We start from the raw sequence: 14,162 nt of genomic DNA on the forward strand, positions 1-14,162 counted from the left end.
AATACACAAACAGTGTGTTGTAAAAAAATCCTAGCAACTGCAAAAGCGTTTGAAAAATAATATCACAACAACAACAACAAAAACAACAACAACAACTACGACTAAGCCTTTTTTAACGTTGTTTAAATTGAAAGCATACTTAGATGATTCATTGATTTTTTTCGTTGTATTTCATTTCATCATCCAACCATCCATTCATCCATCCATTCATTCATCCATCCATCCATTCATCCATCCATCCATTTCATCCATCCATCCATCAAAAATAATCCTTACATCGATATGTTGAGCGAGAACCTTCAGCTTCTCATCATCATCCAACTCCTGTGAAGAACCACCACCACAACCACCACCACCACCATTTGCATTTGTTGAAGTTGTTGTCGTCGTTGTAGTTGCTTCTTCCGCTGCTGTTGCTAAAACATTTTTGTTGCTCAGTATTTTTTGCTGTTGAGGTCGATGTTGATGATGATATTCGACGGTTACGTAAGGTTCTATGGGGAGTGGAGGGCTTGCCACCCCATTGTAGTTTCCCGCCAAATACGCTGATTGGTGGGCTGGTGGTGATGATGACGTTGTTGTTGTTGTTGATGTTGATGCAGTCGGAGATTTGTTGCGATGCGAAGAGAAATTTGGGGATAGGCAAGCGATTGTTGATGGTTTTGTTGATGTTGTTGCAGTTGTTGTTGTTGCAGTTGTTGCAGTTGCTGCTGATGTGTTGAATTGTTTGTACTGCGCTTTCAGCAGCGATGCGTTGTTAATTCTGTTGCTGCTATTGCTACAATTGTTTTCTACGAAACTGAAACTCTGGGGAATCCCGCTGTTGTTGTTTTGTTGGATGACGTCACGCGACGGACAATGACGTAAGGACTGGTTGTCATAATTTAGTTGCGGATGTTGTTGTTTGTGTTGTTGCAGAGGTGATAGCGCTGATGATTTTGAAGTTGGAGTAAGAAGTCTGGACTGTTTCATGGGCTGGTGCGCTATTCTCGGACCCTCCATGCTGTTGTTGTTGTTGGTGGTGGTGGTGTTGTCGTCGGCGTCGTTGCTGTTGTTGTTGTCGTTGCTGTTGTAGAAGTAGCTTGCGAGAAATTGACAGGTGAGTAATTACAATAGTTTGTTGGCAACTGCTACCTCTCCGTAATTACTTCTTAATGCTTCCAATCTTCAGCCGGCATAAAAATTTTCCGAAAGACAAAAGTATCTGTAAGTACAAGAGAACAATTATAAACATACTGATGATGATGACGATGACGACGACGACGATGATGATGATGTAGCATTAGTAGTAGTAGGTAGTAGTAGTAGTAGTGGTGATGGTGGTAGCGGTGGTGGTTAATTACGAGCTGTGTGTGTATTTGTGCGTGCTTGTGGTGGTAGTGGTGGCCAGTAGGTAGCCACCACCGCCGCCACCATCGCTACCATTGCCACCACTACCACCACCACCGCCGCCGCAACCGCTACCACCGCCGCCACTGCTACCACCGCCGCCACCGCTACGTCGCAGTAAAACTACTACTACTTCTACTACTACTACTACTAGTACTACTGCGACGGTCTTCTAAAAATTTGCCGAATAAATTACAAAAATAGCAAATAATGAACGCTATTAAAATTTTTCTACCCATCAAACAACAACAGCCACAACAACCTCAACAACAACCACAACTACTACAACAACATCAACATCAACAACAACAGTAATAATAATAATAATATAATACAAAATTTATTATTAAAATTATTATTTTCATTATTAATGCGTGCAATAGTCATTAGTGATAATTTATTTCATGCAAATTGTGGCCTCTTTTGTTAGAGAACCAATCCTAAGTTACTCTCAACTATGCTTTTGTATTTTATACAGCATAAATAATACCATTATTATTATTACCGATAATAATTATAACAACAACTATAATAATAGTAATAATGTTATTTACATCCATGCTTCAAATTACATTACATGCAAGGCATTAAGTAACAGGGGAGAAGGAAACATCGGTAAAAATGACATTAAGCTGATGTCTTCAAAGGCTAGAGTAGCCTGTTAACTACCTATATACCTGATTAGAGCCAGTTAACAAGCTCCTAATTTCGTGTTCATAATTATCCTGAGAGCTTGCATAATTATCTTCTCTATTGAACGATCATTATTCATTTTATTATTATTTTTATTTTGTTGTTATTATTACTATTTTGTTATTATTTTTATTATTCATAATAATGATTGTTGTTATTACTATTACTATTTTGCAATTGCTGTTTCATTCATAAAACATGTTTTTGGCCGAAAAAATGATTGTTAATGCACTGTCATTATTATTATTTATAATTATTATAATTATTATAATTATTATAATTATTATTATTATTATTATTATTATTATTATTATTATTCCTAATATTCCCTAGATATATTGTCAGTCTTTAATCTGAGATAGTTAATAACAATGGCACACGCTGCAGTGTGGAATCTGGAAGTTTTTAAACACACACAGACACACACATACACAAACACACACACACATACACAAACACACACACACATACACAAACACACACACACAGATACACACACATACAAAGAAACACACATAACACATGCAAATAGCTCACATTATGCTGTTTCATTGTATTACTGACCATTGTTGACCAGCGGTGCAAATGTGATGAAAATGTAATAACATTACCACATTTGACATAACTTTTGTATGTTTATTTGCGTATGTATGTATGTTTGTCTGTTTGTATGTGTGTGTATGTGGCCTCTATACTAGTATGTTATGTTTGTTTATATGTGAAACAAATTTTTCATGTGAATATAGATACATGGTGATGACGACGATGACGATGAGGAAGATTCAAATGCGAGTGAACAGAAATTTAAAATAACGCCTAATATAAACCCGTATCATATTTTACAATGATGTCTTCGAAACTAGTTTATAAATAAACAACACTCTTAAAAATGTCTGTTTGTATGTATGTGTGTATGTGTATGCATGTGTGTGTGTGTGTGTGTGTGTGTGTGTGTGTGTGTGTACGTGGGGAAAAAGTCTATATGCGTGTTTCCCTGAAGATAAGTCGTACATACGTGTTGATGCATAGCGTATGTATGTGTACGCTGTGATTGATGGCTATGTATGCATGTATGTTTGTATGTATGCATGCATGTATGCTTGTATGCATGTTTGTATGTATGTACGTATGTATGTGTGTATGTGTGTGCAGTGCATATGTATGTATGTATGTATGTATGTACATTGTGACAGATGGGTGCCTTAGTATTTCTACTTCAAGTATGTCAACATCATCTTCTTTGTCATCGTCATCATCACCAGTAACAACATCGTCATCATCATCATCATCATCACGAACATCATAATCATCATCGTCACCAGTAACAACATCGTCATCATCATCATCATCACGAACATCATAATCATCATCGTCACCAGCGACTTCACACGCTGCACTCCTCCTTTCATTCATGGACATTCACGACCCATAAAATAAGGTGTCGATAGTGGATCGGACAGTTACGTATGTATGAATGTTTGTGTGTGTATCTGTGTGTGTGTGTGTGTGTGTCTGTGTTTGTGTGTGCGTACGTGTATTTGTATGTAATCTTACGCGTGTATCTCTATTACGAAGCATTATTGTCATGGAGAGTAATCAATTTTTTTAAAATGTTGTTGTTGACGGATGGTGGATTGTTTGGTTGGTTTATTGGATTGGTTGAGAGGATTGATTAATAAACGGATGGATGGATTGAATAATGGATGAAAAGATAGATAAATGGAGGAATTGATTGATCGATTGGATGCTGAAATGATGGATTTACGGTTCACAAAAATGGATGAATGGATGGATTGATTGATTGCTAAATGGTTGAACGGATGGATAGATGGATGAATTAATGGATAAATTTTTAGGATGAATGAATGAATAAATGAAGAAATGCTTAAATATGAATAAAATCTAAGAAATGATTAAACATAAAAATAAATTATCGAAAAAACGAATTGTTACTGGCGACGATGATGAAGATGATGACGACGATGATGATGATGATGCGGGGGAGGATCTAAAATGTTGCATCAAACGAACGAACAAACATTTCATGTCATCTTCCAAAGCACATTCCATACATGCATCTGAGTTATATGATGATGATGATGATTAGGATGCTGATGGTGCTGATGACGACAGCGATGGTGGCGCCGCTGATGACGCTGCTGCTGAAGCTACAAGCGAGGGAGATGTACCAACAATACTAATGATTCAAGAAATAGCAACTTGGTGTTATTTATAATCCGTTCGTTAAACATTAAAATATCAATACACACACAAACCACATACACACACGCACACATACATATATACATACAGATGTATACTCACACATACACACACACACACACACACGATTCGAAATAAATACAAATTAATACAAACATACCCTCGCCTTTCCTCTCCATATAGTTTCCAGCCAACCAACACTAACACAATGCTGTAAAACTTGACTAATAAACTACAGAAACAGATATTATTACGCAACAACATGTATTAACAACAAACTCAATGAAACTCGACTATAAAAGCTACTTTTGTATGTTTCACGTTGTACGTACACTATAAAACTTAAACTACATATGTTTGTATCATTATATGGGGTCGTCTTTATATATCTTGTATGTATATATATCTATACATATGAGTGTGTGTGTGTTGAATATGTACATACATATGTATGTGTATGTCATATATGTATAATATACTTATGTATATCATTTATGTACATTGTATATATATATATTACATAAACATTATATGTATATAGGCAATGATAAACAATAGAATACACACATATTTGTGTTTCTGGATTTGTAAACAAATTTTGAATACACGGACGTATTTCAATCATGAATGTACACATCAACAAATACACATGTATGTAATTTTTTGTATGGTAACCTGTCGGTAATTTTATTTGTTTGTATCTTTACGTACATGCACACACACAGACATACACGCACACATACAATCGTATAGGTAAGCAAGCGGGCGCAGATGAAGTATACAAAACGTAAAAACGTGAAGTGTACGGTCGTTGTTTTGCTTTAAAGGGTTTAACTTTGTTATCTACATCTCTCTCTCTCTCTCTCTCTCTCTCTCTCTCTCTCTCTCTCTCTCTCTCTCTCTCTCTCTCTCTCTTGCCATCTCTCTCCATCTTTCTCTTCATCATCATCATCACCAACGTCATTTGTAATTCTCTCATGAATATTCATCAGAGGTACCAGCAACTATAATAATTCACTTTCATCGGGGCTTTAGGGTAGGCTGGGATCTGCTTGCGTTCGAACCTGGTCCCTGAAAGAAACAGCAGGTAGTCCCAGACTCCTTTCTGCTGCCTCAATAAGGCACCCGTCACACCATCACATGCAACACAATAATAATAACAATAATAATAATAAAAACAACAAGAACAATAGTAATAACATTAGTAATAATAAGCATCATCAACCATGAAAAATTGCTCCCTGCTACATAATTATTCATTACCCTTTTAAAAACAATTCCAAATAATTATGGTTCTTTGTTTGCATTGTCTGTCTGCTTGTATGTTTGAATACGTGTGTACGTATGTATGCATGTGTGCGTGCGTATGTATGTACGAATGTATGTTTGGATGCGCGTGTATGCAACAACACAGCAACAACAGCAAAAACACAATGTTCTTCCGTGGCACGTTCTTATGCCCAGATGCATAAATCATCTTCCTTCTTTCTCTGCGTGCACAAAACTATAAAAAATTCGCTTGCTTATATACATACATGCAAACACATACACAAACACGTACAAACACACAAATACATACATACACAAACACATACATACACATATACACACACATACATACACACATACACACGCATAGGCAAATGTTTTAGTTTTCGAAGTTTTTTCGTTTTGGCTTTGCATTGTTTTATTTCTTTGGTTGTTTAGTTGATTTGTTAGTTTTCTCATATCTATATATATATACATACAACTTACATGCATACATACATGCATACAAACAAACATACATACATACATACTAATAAACATGCATGCATACAAACAAACATACAAACAAACAAACACATATAAAGGAAGCATATTGTATTGGATGGAATATGCGTGACACACAAGTATTAAATATTGGAAACCCCTATTATTAATACATATATACTCATCTGTCATTTCACAATTCTGTCAATCCCTTCTTTCATTCCGCTCATTCAATCACTCCTTATTACATCTGTTTATTCCTTTTTTTATTATTCCATCTATCTTTCACTCGCCGCCTGCCATTCAATATTGCTAATGCTCCATTCGTTCGTTCATTTGTGGTTTCATTCAATCACTCATTCGTTTAATTAATCAACCAATCAATCAATTATTCATTCATTCACTCACACACTCACTCACTCACTCACTCACTCACTCACTCACTCACTCACTCACTCATTCATTCATTCATTAGTGGCACCAGACCGAACTTCATAAAAATGAATGAAACAATGTAGCTATCGAAATTATTTTCTACCGATACTTCGCTGAGTTTTATGGATCTAATAGATCTTACGATAATTAATTACGAGTTGTGTGTGTATCTGTGCGTGCGTGTGCGTGTGTGTGTGCGCATGCGTGTGTGTGTGTGGGTGGGCGGTTCTAAGCAAACAAATGACACGAGCCATCAAATTTTATAGTAAAAATTTATTCAGAACAGTTCATTGCTGAATGTTGCCTCCAAAAAATTTTGAAAAAACCCAAAATGGCAAAAGAAATAAAAAAGGGAGCAATAAAAAACATAGATTCCAAAAAAGTATCACATGATCAAAAACATAGAAAATTAACAAATGAATAAACTAACAACGACCTACGGATAGAAGTAGTAGCAGCAGCAGCAGCAACAGTAGTAGTAGCAGCAGCAGTAGTAGTAGCAGAAGTAGCAGCAGTAAGTGTAAAAGTATTAAAAAATATGTCTTGAAAATTTCAAATTGTAATACAAATTTATGAGACGGTAAATGCAAAAAACCGGAAAATTGGGATGGCAAAAATGCAAATAAAGGTAAGTAGCAGTTGGAATGTGAACTAGATACATGTAAAACATTTTTACCAAACATAATGGCGATGATGACGACCATGATGGTGATGATGAGAAATTAATAAAACAAGCAATTAAATCGTACATTATATGGTAGTCTGTTAATCTGTAGAGATGGTTGATCGATGAAGTCACATGATCACGATTAGTATTATTTCGTTATTAAAATTATTATTATTATTTGTTTAATTATATTTTTTTTACAATTATTAATGATATCGTTAATAATGTTGGTTAGTAAAAAATACTTTAATAATCCCAATCATCGTCAAATACGTTTTTCAAGTTAAATTGATTTTTTAATTCATCTAGTTTACGTTCCTTCGTTAATTAATTAATTAATTCATTCATTCATTCATTCATTCAAACAATGGCACATTCACTCACTCAATGGTTAATATTTGATTTATTAGTTGATATTTGACGATCAGATGTTGATCAGTCTTGTTCAAGCTGATTGAATTGCTGTCCCGTTGGCAGATGATGTGGTTGTGGCAGCTGTTGTGGTTGCTGCTGCTGATGAATCAAAGCAGGCTGCTGATGTTTATTCCAGCATGCACCAGCACTTTTCTTGCCGAGACAGAACAATCCAGAAAGTTTGAAGGAAGTCATCATCTTCTTCTCCTTCTTCTCTTTCTCGCCCCCATCAATCCCGACAACATCCCTCCACATCACTTCAAACGGACTAAAACTTTTGTGCTGCCGATGCCGCTGGTGGCCAGCACTGCAACGTGACGAGCAAATGTTGGCGCAGGACGTCAAAATGCTCGCTAACTTCTTAGGGTGAATGCTGCATTGACAAGAAGAAGATAATAAAGTATTACTACCGTAGCATGAACCGCTTCTGTGTGAACATCTCTGCGAACATCTGAATGAACAACTGTGCGAACATTTGTGTAAACAGTTTTCGTTTTCGCGGCATTCAACGTCGCCAAAGACTCGTTTGATAAGCAGGTTGATGTCAACGAGGCACGCAAAGATGTCGACGTAATCTCTGGACCACGTGAAGATGGGGGTCTTCCCCCCGGCCATCCAACCGGGCATGTCGTCCCTACAGGCGCCTTCAATCAACACCGGAATGAATTTTTTTATATTCTCGTTAGGTAGAAGTGAGTGATGGTGGGCGGAGGTTGGCTGGTGACAGCGGATGTGCATGTACCTCTGTACGATCTGTATCGTGAAGTTGGGCTGTCTGGGGTCCTGCGGTTCCTTGTAGGTCGATGTCACTTTAGCAGGGTGGTCGGGCGAAATTAGGATCAGCACGTAATCGACCTGTTGATGTTCGTTTGTTAGGCAAATAATTGATGTATGAGGTGAGCAAATAAATAAAACAAACAACAAACTTTTAACAAAGTGTTAGTCAGCCAAATATCTTTCTTCTCAGCGTTCAAGCAGCCACTCTCATCTTCAAGAAAAACGCGAAAATTGTTGTCTGACAAAAACTTTTTGATCTCTTTGACTGCTTTCGTGCCTCTGACACCTGCTATTAACACATTGCCCCACGAGTTCGCATCTAAATGGGGAAAATGTGTGAGTATGTCTGTGTGTGTGTCTGTGAGTATGTCTGTGTGTGTGTGTGTGTGTGTTCGTGTGTGCGTGTTCGTGTGTGCGTGTTCGTGTTGGTTTGGTGGTGATGCAATAACAGGGCAGTATCAGGGCAGCATAACAGGGCAGATGGGATTGTTACAATCTACAAATTTTTATAAACAAACTTTTTCAAATTTTAAATCTCAATCAATAAATAAGTTTACTTTCATACAAACCTCTTTGCTGTAACTGGAGAATAAAGAATAAATAAAATATTAAATGGATTAAATAAACATAAAAATTGACCAAAAAATTTGATTTAATTATTATTATCACTATTTTCAATGTTTTTTAACAAAAAAAATTTCTAAAAGTCATAAGTCATTTAATAATCATAAATTGTTAAAAAAATACACATAAATAAACCCCAGAGAGAGAGAGAAAGAGAGAGAGAGAGAGAGAGAAGAGAGAGAGAGAGAGAGAGGGGGGGAGGAAGAGAGACAAAAAAGGGTAAAAAATTGACACCTCAAACTATTTAGTTTTATGTAAAACTTTGTTATTGTAAGAAACAAAAAAGTCTACCTTCCATGAATGGTGGCGCCTTATGATATCTAAATGTGTGTGTGTGTGTGTGTGTGTGTGTGTGTAAAAAGATTATGAATCATAAATATAATTCAAATTTTATCTTTTAAAAGGAATTTATTTTTAAAATAAGTTACTTTAAAAGAATAGTAAACTTTTGAAGAATAAAATGATGAAAAGATAGCAACCAGAATATCTGGATGTCAGGTATTCATACAATAACTCAAGTTTTGCAGTTTTAGCGGCCCTCATTAGTGACTCAACTGAAATATTATTGCTTTGGTTGATGATGAGGTCTTCTAAGAATCCATACGTGTAGCTGCCATATTTGTGTTTTCTCGATTTCAGCCACTAAATTTATTAATTTTTAAAAATTTCTTTTGATAATTTGAATTTGAAAATGAAAAAATCTTTTATTTTGACTATTTCAGAATTTTAATTCTATTTCAAAAATTTACTGGACAGCAAATTAAAATGCAAATATAATAATCTAGTGAACTCTATGTCCTTATATATATACTTACTCTAGATTACTTTACTTTACTTAGCTAAATGACATTATTACTAAATAAGAAAAATATGAATTAAATCAAAAAATCATATTTCATAACGGTAGGAATAATTTGTCGGCCATAACTAATTTACAGACGCCTAAAATGTAAAATACGGAAACAAGCAATGAAAAAACCAACGCTTATGTACAGGCTGGTGAAGCCTAGAGCTTCTGCCAGTTCACAATACCTTGAGTAGGGATCACAATGTGTTGCAATTTCAATCATTTCATTTTCAGTAAAGGTTTTTAACGGTGTGAAAGCCGCCATATTCACTAATTCACTAATTTTTTGCTCATTTTTTTCGATTTACCTGTACAACATTTCAATTTCCTGTGGAAATCCCCAAATCTATTTTAAAAATGAAAAGTGAAAAATTGTTATAAAAAATTATATAGCACTATACAGGCAGTTACAATATTTTTTATGAAAATAGTAAAATTTTCTTATAAATTATTCACAATTTTAATCATATTTTAAACTTTCAACATTAAATTTTGAATTTTAAATGTTAAATTTTGCACATCTAGCTTATGATATAATAATATTAAACATTTATCAACTGGCCCTGTGGCCTAATGGATAAGGCGTCTGACTTCGGATCAGAAGATTGCGAGTTCGAGTCTCGTCAGGGTCGAATTTGTTTTTGTTAACTACAAATTTTTTGTTCTTTAATGAAGTAGTAATACTCCAAAGAACACTGGTCTTTAAAATTTTTATTTTTACATGCAAACTTATATCAACTCGTAAGTTATATCAACTAGTTAATTAATTAGCAAAACACCAATTAATTAATTCAGTCATTCATTTATTCATTACGAATTCCACAATTAAACGTTCAAAGCTTCGAAATTTTTATTTATTTATTCATACATTCTTTCATTCATCCGTTCGCATACTCATTCATTCATTCGTTCATCCATTTAGTCAATCACTCACTCATTCCATTCATGCTGGTTAGCTGAGATCGTCAGTCCCTTCTTTCAAAAGCTATCAATAGAAAAACGTCAACAATAAAAATAATAATAATAAAAGTAATTATAAGTCATGACAGCAGAAACAATATTTATTATTGTTATTGTTATTGCTGTTTGTCTTAATATCACAAAACCATCACCGACTAGAATACAAATGAAATTAATAACTACTATTATTCGTAGCAGTGTAAATTTTTTCGAAACCACTTTTCAGGAAACTTCGCTCATTTTCAAAGTTTTTCGTGAACAATTTTACATTAAATTTGTTTTATAAAGATAAATTGACTAACTAATTAACTCTTCGTCATTACCGAAATATTAGTTAAGTAATTAATAAAGAAATTATAACACACACACGCGTAAGATGGAAAGCGATATCTATAGCAATCCATTGGATTTAATAACTCAAAATGGAGAGAAAAATAACAGGTTTACAGTATTTTTATTTATAATTTAGTTTTTTTATTCTTAAAATAATGAAAAAACTGATGTTTCAAGTTTTTAGAGTTTAAACAACTATTGTTCGTAATAAATTAATCATTATAATATTTACAACAATATTTTCATCCAAACTGCTTCTTGATAGGAAATCCAGTGTTAAAATACAGTCAAGTCTGAAGAGCCAGGAGGCCAGCGGCGAAGATGGATCGGGAAAAAAATTAGGCAGTAACAAGGAGTCCAACTCGAACATGCAGTTTCGTCCAATTGTCGTGACATCTCCTGGTATAAAAAATGAAGCTGAGTGTATATACGCCGTCGTCCACAAGTCAGAGAAGGATGATGCTAACGAGTCAAAAACCGTAACGTCGGCTAACGATGTCAGTACGAATAATTCGGTGGCTAGAACCGTAACTAACAACAGCCAAGATGTTCATTATTCATCTATCGGTATTGCTAAAAATAAAGATGAACCGCAGTCGAATAATGTCGGAAATTCTCATTATTTGCCGGTACCGAGTTCACCTGGTCACTACGAAACACTACCGGATATTGATGACCCAATTGAAGTAACTTTCAAACCATTTTTCTTCTTTAAGTATTGAATGGTGTAACACCTCAAAAATCAAATACGAAATTTGTAATTTTTATCACTTACCGAATATAAAATGAACTCCTCATTTTGATTGCCTCTGTATTGCAATGTAACTGTCCAATATTTTGGCAGACCGTAGACGAAAAAACGGAGAAGAAAAAACAACCGCTCAAATATTCATCATCGTCGTCATCGTCGTCGTCATCTTCGACGTTAGCATCCACGATACCCCCCTCCTCCTCCTTCTCATCATCATCATCATCCTACTGCAACATCAACAACCTCAACAGCACCAACAAAATCAACAACGAGATTGAAAGCTACAATTTTTCAGCTGTTTTCCTGGGCTCGATGGTCGTCGACATTCCAAAAATGCAGGCCAACAAATCTGAATACATCAGCGAATGTATTCAACTAGTGGCCGGTCAAACGTCTGGTGATGCTACCAAAACTTTGCTGAAGTTGAAAAATAAGAAGCAAGTGAATTCGGTGAACGGGAATAAAAAGGAAGAAAGTGAAAATGACGTCAGCTCTGTCGGTAGCGTCACTCTTTCGAAACACAGAGTTCGTCATTCATTTGTATCCACTATTATTTTATTAATATTGTCAAAGAAATCCTAAATTATTGAATCAAATTACTTTTTTCATTTACTAGTGAATAAAATTAAATGCCTTCCGCGAAACAGGGCATGAACGTAACGTTGGAGTTGAAGGAGAGCGGCCTGAAACTGTTTGAAAGTAGGAACAAGAAGGAGAGGATGGACATCCCACTCCGACTCATCAGGCTGTGGGGCGTTGGCAGAGGAACGAACAGGTAAGTACTAATGCATTAGTTTACCATGCAGGAAGTTTCAATCTTTCTGAAATATGAAATATTGTTAAATATTTCATACATAAAGTCGAGAATTCGCGATAATTTCGCGAGATTTGCCAGTGAGCAATACGCTCTGTCGAGTGTTTCTATGCGAAGACTTTGCTCGAAAGATCGCCGAAACATTTCAAGCGGTGTGCAGCAGGGTAGCGGAAAAAACAAAAACTCTGAAAAACAGCAAAGAATCAAGTCCGGTAAGGAAAATACCTTTCAGTGGGAATCTAACGAGAAATGAGAACAACACCATACGAAGCAACAGAAGTGACGGTGAATTATTTCATTCTTTTTTTTCAAATCATCTCTCCATTAATTATTTCTAACTGTAACTTCATATTACTTTATTTTCATATAATAACTTTTAAATTATAATCCAAGGATGCGCCCCCCCACCAGCGTTGCACGCATCAGACAACGAAACTTACTGCATCTACCTCGGTATGATGGAAGTCACAAAGCCAACGGGTTAGTCAAATTGAAACCTTAACCAATGCAGTTTTGCAGGCACACACAATATAACTAACCTCCAACATACCAACCTACCACACCACACCATACATACTTTCAAACAGGAACGAAAATTTTAGAGCACGCCATTGACATGGTGAGGACCTACGTAGATGAGAAGAACTGGTTGAGAGGAAAAATTCAGCTGACATTTGACGGGGTGTACTTTATAACCAGCAAGGTGCTGCTAATATTTTGCTATTTGTCTTGGTACAACCTGTATATAATAATAATGTACCACTTAGTTGTCAAATTGAATGATGATATTTTGAACTTTGCAGTCTGTTCGACTTTCCTGTCCAAACGAAAGCATTTCATTTGCCGGCATTTCAATCAAGCACAAACAGTAATGTTATTTCTTACTAACTTATTAACCATTAGCAATGCTTAGTTATATAATTAACAAAACTACCGATCTATCTCTTCAAATGATCTATGCACTGATCAACTATCAGGCTGGCTGGTTTCATAGTGAGCAAGAACAATGGCACGTTTGTCCACGTCTTCTCCATAGAAGCCGATTACATCAGCTGGTTTGAAAATGTTAAATTTATCTGCAAGGTACGTACATACTGCTTGCTGTTTACTGAAATGTAGGGAACAAATTTATATTGTTACAAAATTCTGAATAATCCTCGCTAAATAATAATTATCGATAAATTTGTGCCATTGCAGCTCCATTCCTCCAAGTACGATAAGAGCATCTTCACCACTCTCAACAAAAGTTAGAAGACTTTTTTGTTACATTTTTGTCAAATTCATCAAAATTTGAATTGAACATTTAAAATAATTTCAGAACGAAAATGAGAATGAGGGGAATTTTCAAAAGCATGAAATGTTTGGGTATGGGCAGTGAACAATCAAAACATTAGAAAACAATGCATTGAAATCAAATTTATGATGACTGCTGGGGATTGTTTATTAAATACAATGTCAATTTATTTTGTGGGTTTTGGTTATT

The 14,162-nt window shown here is 35.3% G+C and overlaps 3 protein-coding genes across 3 annotated transcripts in view; 1 reads left to right on the forward strand and 2 right to left on the reverse strand.

Moving 5' to 3' along the window:
* HELRODRAFT_182380 (hypothetical protein) overlaps nt 1–1,002 on the reverse strand; it is a gene marked incomplete at both ends in the record, with an annotated part of 9,226 nt that extends 8,224 nt beyond the window's left edge. The window contains one exon of the mRNA XM_009032647.1: nt 298–1,002. Coding sequence (XP_009030895.1) covers nt 298–1,002 — 705 coding nt within the window. The remainder of the gene's footprint in view (nt 1–297) is intronic.
* A 5,748-nt stretch (nt 1,003–6,750) lies between these two features.
* On the reverse strand, nt 6,751–10,086 carry HELRODRAFT_194584 (hypothetical protein; the record flags this gene model as incomplete). Its single annotated transcript, XM_009032648.1, has 6 exons — nt 6,751–7,667; nt 7,714–8,428; nt 8,500–8,669; nt 9,266–9,294; nt 9,483–9,616; nt 9,958–10,086. 6 exons carry the CDS (start codon nt 10,084–10,086, stop codon nt 7,540–7,542), a joined length of 1,305 nt encoding a protein of 434 aa, XP_009030896.1. The 3' UTR covers nt 6,751–7,539.
* Nucleotides 10,087–10,910: 824 nt separating this feature from the next.
* On the forward strand, nt 10,911–14,143 carry HELRODRAFT_194585 (hypothetical protein). The gene is made up of 11 exons (XM_009032649.1): nt 10,911–11,222; nt 11,380–11,800; nt 11,959–12,390; nt 12,513–12,640; nt 12,726–12,964; nt 13,073–13,159; nt 13,267–13,382; nt 13,483–13,547; nt 13,657–13,762; nt 13,877–13,925; nt 13,998–14,143. Exons 1-11 carry the CDS (start codon nt 11,158–11,160, stop codon nt 14,006–14,008), a joined length of 1,719 nt encoding a protein of 572 aa, XP_009030897.1. The 5' UTR covers nt 10,911–11,157; the 3' UTR covers nt 14,009–14,143.
* Nucleotides 14,144–14,162: the final 19 nt, after the last annotated feature.

This window comes from Helobdella robusta (genome assembly GCF_000326865.2).
Source record: "Helobdella robusta unplaced genomic scaffold HELROscaffold_85, whole genome shotgun sequence".
NCBI lineage: Eukaryota > Metazoa > Annelida > Clitellata > Rhynchobdellida > Glossiphoniidae > Helobdella > Helobdella robusta.

What these genes read in the sequence shown, in the direction of transcription:
- HELRODRAFT_194585 (XM_009032649.1), top strand. Translation starts at nt 11,158, where the DNA reads ATGGAAAGCGATATCTATAGCAATCCATTGGATTTAATAACTCAAAAT. An exon ending in AATGGAGAGAAAAATAACAG is followed by an intron (nt 11,223 to 11,379) that starts GTTTACAGTATT and finishes GCTTCTTGATAG; the next exon opens with GAAATCCAGTGTTAAAATAC. An exon ending in TGTACTTTATAACCAGCAAG is followed by an intron (nt 13,383 to 13,482) that starts GTGCTGCTAATA and finishes TGAACTTTGCAG; the next exon opens with TCTGTTCGACTTTCCTGTCC.